We start from the raw sequence: 14,064 nt of genomic DNA, 5'->3' as shown, positions 1-14,064 counted from the left end.
CTTGTTAAAAGGATTGCCACATCATGAGGTACAAACACTCGCACAGGATATCCCATCACAATTCCTTCGCTCTGTTCCAGACTCTTACAAGTAGCAGCCACGGCTTTCAAACAACCAGGCAACGCTACAGCTACTGGGTCGAGTATAGCTGAAAAATATGCAATTGGTCTTCTCGGTTTTTCATGTTTCTGTATTAATACAGAGAGTGCACATCCATTCCTTTCGCTGCAGTATAGTTCAAACTCCTTCTCATAATCGGGCATACCATAGTCATTTTATATAGTACATCTTCATCAGGGGGCTCAAATGCTATACCATTGGGAGTGCAAAATATGGTGCAATTCATTTTGCACAATAAATCTCTTCCTAACGAATTTACAGGGCTTGAATCACACACGACAAAGCGGTGCATTTCAGAAAATTTCCCTATGTTAACTTTTACTGGTTCAGTGAGATACGTTTTAATCTGTCTGTTGGATACCCCAACTACTTGGATTGTTTCATCCGAGAGAGGAAGGTTTTTAACATCAGCTGACCTGACAGTTGAACGAGTAGCACCAGTATCTACTAGGAAAGTAATATTTTCATGATTTACCTATCCATCGACAAAAGGGCCTGTCTGCTCTACTTCTAGAGTTGCGGCAAGTACGCACTCTTCTTCCTCCCCTCGGCACCGTCAATAGCTTTCTTCTGACTCACTCTCATCGCGTTGTAGCCAATACTGTGAAACAGCACTAGCGCGCGGCAGCTTAGTTACCTGTTCTTCGTGTTAGAATCCTGTCTCATTACTGTATTTCTGAGGATTTACGCTCTGTGGAAAAGGTGGTTTTGGTGCCTGATTCTGTTGGGCAACAACCTGTTGCTGTCGCTGTTGTTGACAACTCACCTCTTTCTGCACCTGCGAATTCAATGATGCATTATCACCATTAGTACTCGGGGGAAATTTACACTCTGATTTCCAGTGCCCTAATCTTCCGCAATTATGACATGGCCATTTCTTTTTAGCTTCTTCTATATTAAATTGTCCCTTTCCTTTTCCAACTTTAAATTTTGGTTTCATACCTGCACCATTTGCCTGTTCAATCAATTGAGCTTCCTGTCATTCTGCCACTTTTACCTGTGCCCACATAGCCTTTTCTTTTAACTTGCGCTGTTTGGCTTCAATTTCATCACTAAAATATTTTGCATGTCTCAGTACTTCATCAATTTTCTTATTTTGCCAGTCCACTGTATGCTGTTTAATCATTTCACTTATTTCTGGACACAGCCCATATACAAATCGGTTTACAGAGTGACTTAAATCTTTTTCACTTAAATTTTCATCACCACTAAACTGCTTAAAGGCGAGGATTAACCTCTCATAATAAGCGTGTACTGATTCCTTAGCTTCCTGATGAGTCCTGTCAATTTTTTACCCAATCATTCTCCTTGGGAGGTGATTGTTTTTCAGAAAGGCAATTACCTGTTCATATTTTTTCATAACTTCAGGGTCGGGGGCACCCGATTTTGGGTCTCTATGGTATTCTTGTGTAGGCCAGCTAATCATGATCTTGCATTCTGTCCATAAATCTGCTGGTAGTATTATGTCAAAAAGACTATATAAATTGATCCATAAAACTTTTGATAACTTTACGAACCTATCCACTTTCCTATACCACTCGACTGGCTTTTCGCGTAGTCGAGGGAAATCATTGGTAAATGACAAAATATCTTGTCTAGTCCAAGGGACATGTACATATCCTCCTCCTGGAATTTCTCTCATGGGGCATTATGTTACTACCTTTTCTTTTTCTCTTACGGGGAAAGCTGCAAACGTTTTGTCTGAGGCATCATCTCGTTTTTGAAACCACCTACTCTTCCATTTATCTACATCTCCCCATTTTCGTAACAAAATGATTGTCTTTAATCTGAGTTGTTCTTCCTGCGGTATTCAGATTTTCAATATCCTTTTCAGAAAAATCTACTCTGTATGGTTTTTGTAAAGCTTTTACTCTTTCGAAGTCTATACCATTTAATTTGCCACTTCTAGTCTCTCATGTAGATTCCTTGCTCTCCAGGTTATACTTTTACATAAAAATAGCAATTCTTCATCCTGATAGGCTTTTAACTTCCAAAACAATCTTTAGCTTGGCTACATCTATAGATTGGGATTCTTTATCTTTCTGCTGCAAACTCCTTAGCCATTCACTTAATTCTTCTGAAGTAGGCCCTACACTATCTTTCTCAGTAATTTGTTGTGCTAATCTGTTTGGTGATCCGGGGACTGATTCTCTCGTCATTATTATTCTATCCACTAAACTTTGATCTACTGTCAAGTTTTTAGGCGTACTTTGTTCTAGAATATCCGTTGTTTGTCTCCATGGGTTCTCGTCTGCAATTTTTTCTGGCCTCTCAGTTTGTTTATTACTGTTATAAGGAATCGTCAGACAATGCTCACTATCCTTCTGTTTATCAAAAATAGGCATTACAGGTCCTATAGTTACTGAAACGGTTACGGCTTCCAAATTTCTAGTCAATTCCCTAATTTTTTCAGTTAATTCTAAAGTGGTTTTCGCTAGTTCAGCTGAATTTTCATTACCTGTTTTACCTTGTTGTGTTTTCTCTATATCTCTACAAGGGTCGTTTCTTCCTGTTTCTTGTGATACTGATTCAAATTTTATATTTCGTGGAGTTTCTCTCATTGGGGCAATTGGTGTCAATAATGTGGAATCTGATTGATAAGGGGGTGGATTTTTATAAAACATGTCATCAAGAACATCATCCTCCGATTCATGCACACCATACCCTCTTGACTCTATATTATTTCTCTTTTCCATACATTTTCTATTGCTAATTTCTTCAACATTTCTCACAGGAAACAAACCCTCAGTCATATTTGCGCTTCGCCATCTCCTCATTCTATCATCATGATTCTCCTGTCCATATGATCTACCAAACATATATTTGTACCTTCCGCCACTCCTCTGTCGTTCTCTGTCATGCATCTCATCTTCCCATTCTGTCAATGCTTCAAACTGTGTTGGTCTAGGTCTCGGTTCTAGATTCATCATACTTTCTCTCAAATTTCTCAAAACCACTAAATTAAATGAACCATGTTCCGGAAATGCTAACACTCCATCATCTTTTGTATACTTTGCCCAATTGTCCAACCAAATACATGTATGATATCTGTATTTCGCAACCATAAAGGATGCGGGCGATTTTGGCGGGGGAAGCAACTGTCCCTCTCAGATACCAATCGGTTTGTCCTTTTTAAATAAACTCTTGATCTTTCCAAACCAGGACTTTTTCTGGTGGATCGTAATACATCATTTTGTTTTCCGTGTATCGCTAGATTTTGCTTACGACTATTCTGTTGTGTTAACCAATCGTAGCGCGACTCACACTAACGCACCAATCAGGAGCATCTACGTCACCCTGTAATTCTCCAATCTCAGCGCGGCATACACTAACGCACCAATCAGGAGCGTCTATGTTTCTTACTGACTGGCTAATCCCAGCGCGGTCTTTCTGACGTCAGTTCTTCTCGCTACTCCTGCTTCTGCCGACCCTTCCTTTACAAAATTTATCGGCATACTTTCTTACGTTCTTTCTGACTCACAAATCTGTTAGTAACAACATAAAAACGCCACCATTCTCTGTTTCGCTAACAAAAGAATAGTTGATGACCTTTCTTACAAGAATTCTGTCTTTCCTGAGAGCAGCGCTTACCTCTGCCCTACTACGGAATCGTTACTTCCGTTGATAAAGTAGCACATCCCTCTACTTTACCCTTCTAACAAGCATTAGCTAACCGTTTCTCCAGAATTAAGACACCTAGTTGGAGACGCTCTGCTCCTGAGAAATAAAACCAGAGTTTCACAATTAACCTGAATGCTATTTCATTCACGCACTTTCATACGAAAAATGTAGTTCATTCATACAGAATTCTGTCTTTCCCGAGAACAGCGAACAGTCTGTCCTACTACAGAATTATGACATACGTTAATAAAGTAGCACTTCCCTCTACTTTATCCTTGAATCAAGCTTAGGGAACACCTATTACCTTTCCAGTGATAAGCGTAATCAGAGTGCCTTTTGGATTCCTGGTACCTAAGACCAAAATTTCGCAGGTGACCTTCGCTACCATACATTTCTCTCATACAGAAAATGTCCCTAATGGCAACACACGAAGATGTTACCGAATCGAACCCAGACAATGCGTCGTGCAACTCCAATCGTCACACGTTTTCCCCGTGTACCTACAGGGCAACAACAATTCCGTCTTTACCTCTGCTCTACTACGGAACCGTTACAAACTTCCGACTTCCTACATCCCAGAAGCCGTCAAACAACACAGAACTCAACACGACTCAACATAGAGTGTTAATACATAAACCAATACTTTCCCACAATCCATAATCAATAAGCAATTTTACAAGCAATAATCACCAAACCAAAACAATAAAAAGCATCATACTGCTACCAGAAAAACTGATCCAGCGCAAGACTGGAAAATGGGGAATAACATTTACCGATACCCTCCCTGCGTCGCAGACCCGACGTCACACTAGCTCAATTCACATACACAGTCATTGGTGGGGCCCATAACACCAACACTCATACGTCTCTCTCTCACGAGTCTGCACACACAGGAGGGATGAGTAATTCAAGCGCTGGACATGTGGGGGAAAACACCTTATAACCTATAGGGAGAGAAAGATTATTTTACAAAATATACATTAACATCCTTCGCCTATAGATCCCTAATCCCAAACATCAAGGCACTCCACCCACTTGGTCAACGGACCATTTAGTTGGATTGGTTGATGGTGATTTAGAACCAGCTAAAACACATTTTAAGACTCGGAATCCTTATTTTCCTTAATGAAAAACCACAAACTCGTATCTCTTGTTAATCAATAATTGTTTATTTAAATTTTCATAATGATTTATATTTGCATTTGTCTCGTCAAAGTTTAAAATTTCTAGATCAGTTCAAGTAAATCGCAGAACATCATATTTACCTAATCTGGCTATTTGGAGTCCTCTAATTCATTGGCTCTGCATAACCAAATGTTGTCATAAATTGTCTGAAAAAGCAGGCCAAGGCTCAAAGTCCTCTGCTCAGCACGTTGCAGTCCCCAATTTATCAAAGGACCAGAAATCGTGCAAGCATCTATCATAGCCCGTGGATTTGAGTTTGCAGTCATCAGGCGGTCGGGCAGCATCTGGACCACCAGGAAAGGCGTCACGAACGAAGGTGAAAAGAGATTAATTACCCCTCCCTATTCTACTACCCTTTTTATAATAAAATCAAGTTAAAGAAGATACAATTTTAAACTTTAGGACAGTTGTGATTGGCTGGTTGGGATCGTCCGATTCTTATTCCCAAATTCTTAGTACAGTTCGAGGGGTGAGGTCATTTGTTAGCGAAGAGTCGGCTTGTTCCGGTTTACTGTAAGGTTGATTGTTCCCCTGTCTTGGCGAACCTCCAGATTCACATCCTTGACCGGGAACATGATGAGCAAAGGTCGCTAAGCGGTTCAGGACATTTCTCGCACATGCGCAGCTCACTTCGCGCCTCATGAGACAGTGGCCACTTCTGCGTGCGATATCAGCGGCCATATTGGATTTAGGCTGTATTATTTGATCATGTTTCGAACTTATATATTGTTGCTGTAATTCATTACGCTCATTTACACTATGTCATGAAGCCAGATAATTTAGACTCTGGCGGTCACACAATTTTACCCATCAAACCCCATCACTCACAATTATATTCACCAAACATCGTTGTTTAGGTCTTATTTTTTTCACAACTTTATTGACAAACAACTCGTCGCCCAGGTAGTGCGCTCGCAGCGCCTTTAGTCCACTTCGGAAACTTTTTTGAATCATTCAAGAAGGTTTCATGGTCATTCTACTTCTTATTCAGATTACACATATACTTTATAAAAGACCATTTAGATTTTGTAAAACTCGCACCGATGCTACAGGTAGCACCTGAGTCTTTTTTCCTAAACCAGGTTTCTTCACAGTCTTTTTTTAGTCTCTACGTCCACGCTCAGAGCGTGATTATAAACTCACCTGAAACTGACGAGCAACAAACCTCGACCGAGAGCGCTCGTGGCTAAAAACTTCGCAACGAACTTTCTGAATCGGTAAGCACATTCTTTTATATGCCCGCATTCTGATGGGCTCAGATTAGCGGATTTGACTGGAATATAAGGTTTCGTCCTTTATTTTCAGATTGGTAACATCCAGCTTCAGTAACGGTTTTCACCGCCACCTGAACTAAGGCTATCAAGGTGAGCTTCGCTTTAAACATTTAGCGTACTCAGGTATATTGCCTCACATAGCGGAGTTAACACTCAGTTTTTATTTCTGTAGATTTTTTTCGCTGCAACTTGAAAATCGTGTAAAATCACACAACTAATCAGGTACGAAATCGGGGTTCCTTGCATCATTTATTACCACCAATTAATAGAGAGATCAGTTCTTCTTACATCTTTATCTTTTGAACTCTTTTCCTAGAATATGAACACGTAACACATGTGAACTACCCAAAGGTATCGTATACCTCATTTTAAGTTCAAAATACAACCTTCTGTTCACGCAAGTGCAGATTCTGATATACACTCTCCTTTCTTTTCCAACAGTTTACCCCTGACGAAGGGACCACAAATGTCCCGAAATGCATTGGGTGTTTGGAACGTTTATTAAGCAGTTACTTGTGTCTATCACTGTATAAATGTACACATATTGAATGATGATGTATATTGTGGAAATTCATATGAAAAAATTGAATATGATTATTGTTTATTCTATGTGAAATGAATTAAATGCTTGAAACATTTACAGCTGTGCATATTGCAGTCCTAGTTAACTTCAGACTAGGCCACCCCCCTTCATTCATACCACGTGTCACGCAAACATAAGGCAATATTGCACGCCTATCGGTCAAACAGTCTATTTTTCAAAACAACGAGTGCGCCCACCACCCCATTTTTTGACGTTTTCACTTTTGCGACTTTGGTGGACTGCACCGCGTAAAAATGTCTTTCGAATCCATTGCCAGCATTACTGAAAACAGAGCTACAACAAAAGTTTACACAACAGAAGACGCAAATGAAATTTACAACTTAATAAAGGAGACAAAATCATTTGACGCACAGAGCGGATCAGTCACACAACAATTACGTCAACTGGAATATCTTACCAGAAGAGAACTGAATCAACGTTTACATGCTTCTACATTAATACAATACCATCGAGTCAAACGGATCCCCCGTGGTTTAAGATTATCTATACGTCCAATGCTCTTTAGGCTTCAAAACAACCCACAATTTATGGAAAAATGGTATTCCATTTTAAATAAATGCTCTCTGGATCTGATACTGCTGATAATTGAGGAACTGTCTAAAACAATTCGGGATCTAGAAGAAGAAATAAACACATTAAAAACTGAACTATCAACAAGAATGGAGGTTGAACCATGGGGACAATTTTTAGAAAGTCTCAATCTAAAACTAGACAAATATGGCAAAGAGTTACAAGAAACCAAACTGCGAAAATTTAAGAGAGATACAATTGATTATAAGCTGAATGAAGCTTATACCTGGGCCGATGTATATACACAACGCAGATTTACCACCAAAAAATCCACCCAAGCATCCTCAGAGGAAAGTGTTGTGTCTGGTTCAGATATTGATACTCAGAGAGCATCATTTAAAGCTAGCACCAGCTCAAAAGCCACGACAAAACCAGCAGAAGGAAGCTCACCGAGTGTAACACCCAGTACTTCTGGTTCTTCATCTTCTTTTTTGGACTCCAGCAGAGAACAAGGGAGACCCCCAGACAAGAGCCAAACCAAAACAACAAGTGGCATCGAAAAACAAGGAGAGGAAAAGGACAAAGACAAAAGCAAAAAGGGTCTGAGGAGTCAAACAAAAGTCTCATCATAAATATCTCCTCTTTAAAACTAACACCTTTTGAAGAAAACGTATTGAACAAAGGAATGTCCTTTGTAAGCACCTACAACAGCACAGAATTAGAGACAGAAGTAGCTCTTTATAAATTTATGAGAATTTTGAGACTGCGCAATTTCTTCACCAACATCTGTCCCCAAGATCCAACGGACAACTCCATCACAGACTTAACACTTCCAACTTTTAAACCAAAGAGCACTTTTGTTGCTCCTGTGTCTCACAAAACTCTGGACACATTTGAATTATTGGTACAACAAGATCTAAAAAAGATACAATATTCCAATAAAACAAGCAACTTGAGTAGGGCTGAAAAAAGTGCCCTAACTGAATTAGCTAGAAACCCAACAATCACAATTTCGAAAGCAGACAAAGGGGGAGGATTAGTTATTATGAACTCAGAGCATTACCAAAGGAAAGTTCTTGAACATATCATGAATGAAGCGACCTATGGAAAACTTGACAAAGATCCCACTAATGAAATTTCCAACAATCTCAACCTCATACTGGATAAAGCGGAAGAATTCAATTGGATTGATTTACCAACCAAAAAATATCTTCGAACTGACTTCCCAAGGAGACCAAAAATTTACTTATTACCAAAGATTCACAAAAATCTGATGGATCCTCCGTTCAGACCTATCGTCTCTGGATGCGATTCAATATTTGAAAAACCTGGCAGGTTCATCGATACATTTCTGCAGTCATTCGTTCAAAATTGGGAGACCTATATTGAAGATACGACGGACTTCCTGAGAAATCTACAAATGATTAAACATCTAAATACAGAAAATTGGATCCTATGCACTATAGATGTAGTTGCATTATACACCTCGATACCCCACGCCAGCGGAATAGAAGCAGTCGAATGGGCATTACTGCAGCAAGAAAACACACAAATACCCAAACACTTCATTTTACAACTACTAGAGTTTTGCCTCCAAAATAGCTACTTTGTTGGGATGAAAAGTTTTACATACAACTAAATGGAACATCTATGGGTTTTCCAGGAGCACCCGTATACGCTAACACGTATATGGCAAAATTCGAACATGACTATATCCTCCAGGACCTTACATGGAAAGAAGGTCTCATATTCTTCAAACGTTTCATAGACGACATCTTCCTCATTTGGAATCGGTCAGAACCAGAACTCATAAACAACATACGGACACTCAATTTGATTGATCCTCGAATTCAATTCACTCACACAATAAGCCGCAAATCAATTGCTTTTTTAGATGTATGGATTGACATTGGACAAGGTGAAATACAAACGAGTGTGTATAAAAAGCCAACAGACAGAAATAATGCTCTGCTCTTCAGCAGTTTCCATCCTCCTTCATTGATTCGGAATCTACCAGTCTCTCAATTTTTGCGAACTAAAAGAATTTCTTCTACAGACACGGCATGTGAATCCACATGGCAACAGCAAATAAAGAATTATAAAGACAGAGGTTATCCTGAGAATCTTCTTACAGAACAATTAAACAAAGTCAAGACCCGACCTCGTGAGGAGTTACTGAAGAAAGCTCAAAAAGAGATTAGCACACGTACAGTTTTTGTCTCTAAATACTCCACAGCATCCAGGAAGATCAAACAAACCATTCACAAGCATTGGAATCTACTCCAATTGGAAATTGATTTCAAAAATCTCTTCAAAGAGAAACCACTATTCGCCTTCACAAGAGCACAAAACTTGAAAGAATTGTTATCTAAAAAACAAAAACCAACAAGGACCCTGGAACCAAGTAAAGGCACACAAAAATGCTGGAACTGCACACATTGCAACAACGTAATCACAGGTGATACTTTATTGCATCCATCCACGGGCCAAAAAATTAAAATTCACAGCAGCACAACATGCAACTCAGAAAATGTCATTTACACCATTAAATGCCCTTGCGGGCTACTATACGTTGGCAAAACTGAGAGGAAAATGAAAATCAGATTGACGGAACACAAAAGCAAAATACGTACTAAAAGCACAACGTCTAGTATAGCGACGCATTGGGAGGAATCACGACACCAAATTGCCCAACTGAAATTCCAAATCATTGAAGAAGTACCAAAACACACAGATCGTGACAATTCAAAGTATCTTTTACAAAGAGAGGCATTCTGGATTAAGAAGCTCAAAACTCTTACGCCGCATGGACTCAATGATAAATTCGAGATGGCTTGCTTTCTCTAAAATAATACTCACATTTGACACTTGTACTCCACTTCGGGATCCTGACTCAACTTGAAAGCACTTATACCTATGATGCATTCACCCACGATTATGTCCTACCTGATATTACACGTACATGTACTATTACACATACTTCGCATCTCACGTTTGAACCCCCTCAGAAAAAGAATAGAGAACTTGACCTTTGTTTATAATGATGTTTTTATGAAATTGTTGACGCTCCATTTAACTACATAATTTACATGACCTGTATTATTTGATCATGTTTCGAACTTATATATTGTTGCTGTAATTCATTACGCTCATTTACACTATGTCATGAAGCCAGATAATTTAGACTCTGGCGGTCACACAATTTTACCCATCAAACCCCATCACTCACAATTATATTCACCAAACATCGTTGTTTAGGTCTTATTTTTTTCACAACTTTATTGACAAACAACTCGTCGCCCAGGTAGTGCGCTCGCAGCGCCTTTAGTCCACTTCGGAAACTTTTTTGAATCATTCAAGAAGGTTTCATGGTCATTCTACTTCTTATTCAGATTACATATATACTTTATAAAAGACCATTTAGATTTTGTAAAACTCGCACCGATGCTACAGGTAGCACCTGAGTCTTTTTTCCTAAACCAGGTTTCTTCACAGTCTTTTTTTAGTCTCTACGTCCACGCTCAGAGCGTGATTATAAACTCACCTGAAACTGACGAGCAACAAACCTCGACCGAGAGCGCTCGTGGCTAAAAACTTCGCAACGAACTTTCTGAATCGGTAAGCACATTCTTTTATATGCCCGCATTCTGATGGGCTCAGATTAGCGGATTTGACTGGAATATAAGGTTTCGTCCTTTATTTTCAGATTGGTAACATCCAGCTTCAGTAACGGTTTTCACCGCCACCTGAACTAAGGCTATCAAGGTGAGCTTCGCTTTAAACATTTAGCGTACTCAGGTATATTGCCTCACATAGCGGAGTTAACACTCAGTTTTTATTTCTGTAGATTTTTTTCGCTGCAACTTGAAAATCGTGTAAAATCACACAACTAATCAGGTACGAAATCGGGGTTCCTTGCATCATTTATTACCACCAATTAATAGAGAGATCAGTTCTTCTTACATCTTTATCTTTTGAACTCTTTTCCTAGAATATGAACACGTAACACATGTGAACTACCCAAAGGTATCGTATACCTCATTTTAAGTTCAAAATACAACCTTCTGTTCACGCAAGTGCAGATTCTGATATACACTCTCCTTTCTTTTCCAACAGTTTACCCCTGACGAAGGGACCACAAATGTCCCGAAATGCATTGGGTGTTTGGAACGTTTATTAAGCAGTTACTTGTGTCTATCACTGTATAAATGTACACATATTGAATGATGATGTATATTGTGGAAATTCATATGAAAAAATTGAATATGATTATTGTTTATTCTATGTGAAATGAATTAAATGCTTGAAACATTTACAGCTGTGCATATTGCAGTCCTAGTTAACTTCAGACTAGGCCACCCCCCTTCATTCATACCACGTGTCACGCAAACATAAGGCAATATTGCACGCCTATCGGTCAAACAGTCTATTTTTCAAAACAACGAGTGCGCCCACCACCCCATTTTTTGATTTTTTAACTTAAGCGAAACAAACACAAAAGAATAATTAATACATAAAAATAATGATTCTAATGTAAACTCCTTACTAATCCCTCTGTGTGTTTGTATTTATCTAGCAGATAGCGACATTTAAAGCCATTATATTCACCTTTTTCGATCCTCCTCGATGATGCAACATCACAAAGCAGCATATATCATGCAATATTCTATTACCACATATACTATTCATTAATGTGCGTACAGATTTTAGTTCTAAGAGTTATTTAGCCATGCAAATAGCAAATCCCATGTATAGTTTGTTTTAACTATGTTGATTAATATACATGCAATACTCGTTTAATAATATTATAGTTAATAGATTATATCATTAGTATTTTCATGCAAGAATAGAGGAGGTATACAAAACTTTGCACTACCTGCTCCATCACAGTTATAATTTCCAACTGCAAGTGCTCTGTTTTTAATCCTGACATCAGGAACGATTAATAAAGTGTCTTGCGCTCTTGTTAGTCAGTTTTAAACTTCACATTTTATATCACTATTATCTTTTGCTTTGCGCTGCGCCTGTTGCCTAACCAGCTTTAGTGACTTCTCATCGGGAGGGTTTAGTATATCCTCAATCTTGAAGGAATAAAAAAACATCCCTGAGCTCCTCCCTCACAGTGAGGGGGTTGTAGCCCTTGGCGTGGCTGGGGTTCCCTGTCAAGAGGAGAATCCCAGATGATGAAGCATGCTACCTGGATGGGTGATGGGATTATGTCCTAATTAAGAAACCATCCAGAAATACACTGGAATCAGTTTCTGCTGTCTCTCTTCACGTACTAAGTCGTTCTTGTTAGACCCAAGGATTCTGTGTGTTTTTTGCTTCATTTGTAAACCTCCCATGAGGACTGGCCTTTTCTACTTCTGTTGTTTCACGGCATGTCTTATTTAGTCTGTAAGCACTATTTTCTTTAACAAGTTTCTCCTACTGCAGGCACGACATGCTTTCCTGCAACATTCAGCAGGTCACACGTGCTTTGACTTTCCAAACAGCCCGGGACAATGGCGTCTGCTTCTTTGAAATAAAATAGGTCTCTCATTCACAAGAGTTTGAGCTTTCGGCATTGTAAATGACAATGCCTTTTATTTATGTGTTATTTATCAAAACAGATACATAAAAGGTATTGTCATTTACAATGCCTATATCTTAAACTCTCACAAATGCAAGACCTATTGCATTGCAAATGCCTTTTGTAGACAGATGCTGCTCAGTGTCAGGTAAACATATTTTTTTTTCCTTTTTGCCGATACTGAAAAGCATCATCAAAAAGCATTAGCAAAGCGAAGAAGTGAGGCATATTGGCTTTGACTATGCGTGTTATTCTCCTAAAAGTAATTTTCCTGTGTGATGGCCACACATCAAGCAAGATACATAGCTTCAAATCTGTCCACACAATAACACGAATCATTCCAACTGCACCAACCAGAAAACAACCCCCTGCTAACCAATATAGCAGTAACAGTTCCAACAGAATACATTACACTGACCACACGACAACCTCTCAACACCAGGCTGTCTCCGGCTTCCTAATGAAAGAACCCAACTTAACCCATTAAGCAGTAGACAACCATCACCCTATGAAGCGCAAAACCAAACAGTAAAGTTTTATGGTTCACATGCTAAAACTACTGTAGAGTAGGTATACTCCGTGGTGGCCCACTTTACCAAAGGGAATCCACAAAAGTAAATACACACTCCTTCAAGACTGAAAGTTCTTAGTTTTCAATAGGAAAGACACAATGATAGGTTATAACCATGACATATCCGCGAAATAAACGGTTTTGGGACAAAACACAATTTCCTGACAGCCCAGACCACTGTCGGGACATACAAATGGCAGGGATATGCCTGAAATACAAATAACACCACAAAAATACATACCTAGTTGTTTCTTGAAGGGATCAGGGAATGTATTATCTATACACGTGGACTTTGATGCCTTTACCTCTCTGTCCTGCAATTTTTACACTTTTTTTTATGGGGCCCATCTACTGCCCATGCTAATGTTTGCATGACTGGTACTGAACTACATTTCATTGTTCTTTTTTTTATTTCAACAGAATGCTGGGGAGTATGGCGTCTATTATCCCAGAAAGGAAGAATGCTCATCATAGTATTCGTCAGAGCCTGGATTCACACGATAATGTGGAGATTGAAGCAGCTATATTTGCAGCTGCCAACTTCTCTGCACAGTCAAAGTAAGAGCTTAACAATTGAAATAACATTTGTTCTCTTCCTTTTAAGCCG

At 39.1% G+C, this 14,064-nt stretch overlaps 1 protein-coding gene across 1 annotated transcript in view; it reads left to right on the top strand.

Annotated features, from left to right (window-relative positions):
* INTS7 (integrator complex subunit 7) overlaps positions 1-14,064 on the top strand; it is a 293,620-nt gene that overhangs the window by 37,433 nt on the left and 242,123 nt on the right. The window contains exon 4 of the mRNA XM_085612860.1: positions 13,878-14,015. Coding sequence (XP_085468986.1) covers positions 13,878-14,015 — 138 coding nt within the window. The remainder of the gene's footprint in view (positions 1-13,877; positions 14,016-14,064) is intronic.

This window comes from Triturus cristatus, chromosome 6 (genome assembly GCF_964204655.1).
Source record: "Triturus cristatus chromosome 6, aTriCri1.1, whole genome shotgun sequence".
NCBI lineage: Eukaryota > Metazoa > Chordata > Amphibia > Caudata > Salamandridae > Triturus > Triturus cristatus.
This window is presented reverse-complemented; position numbering and strand designations above follow the sequence as displayed.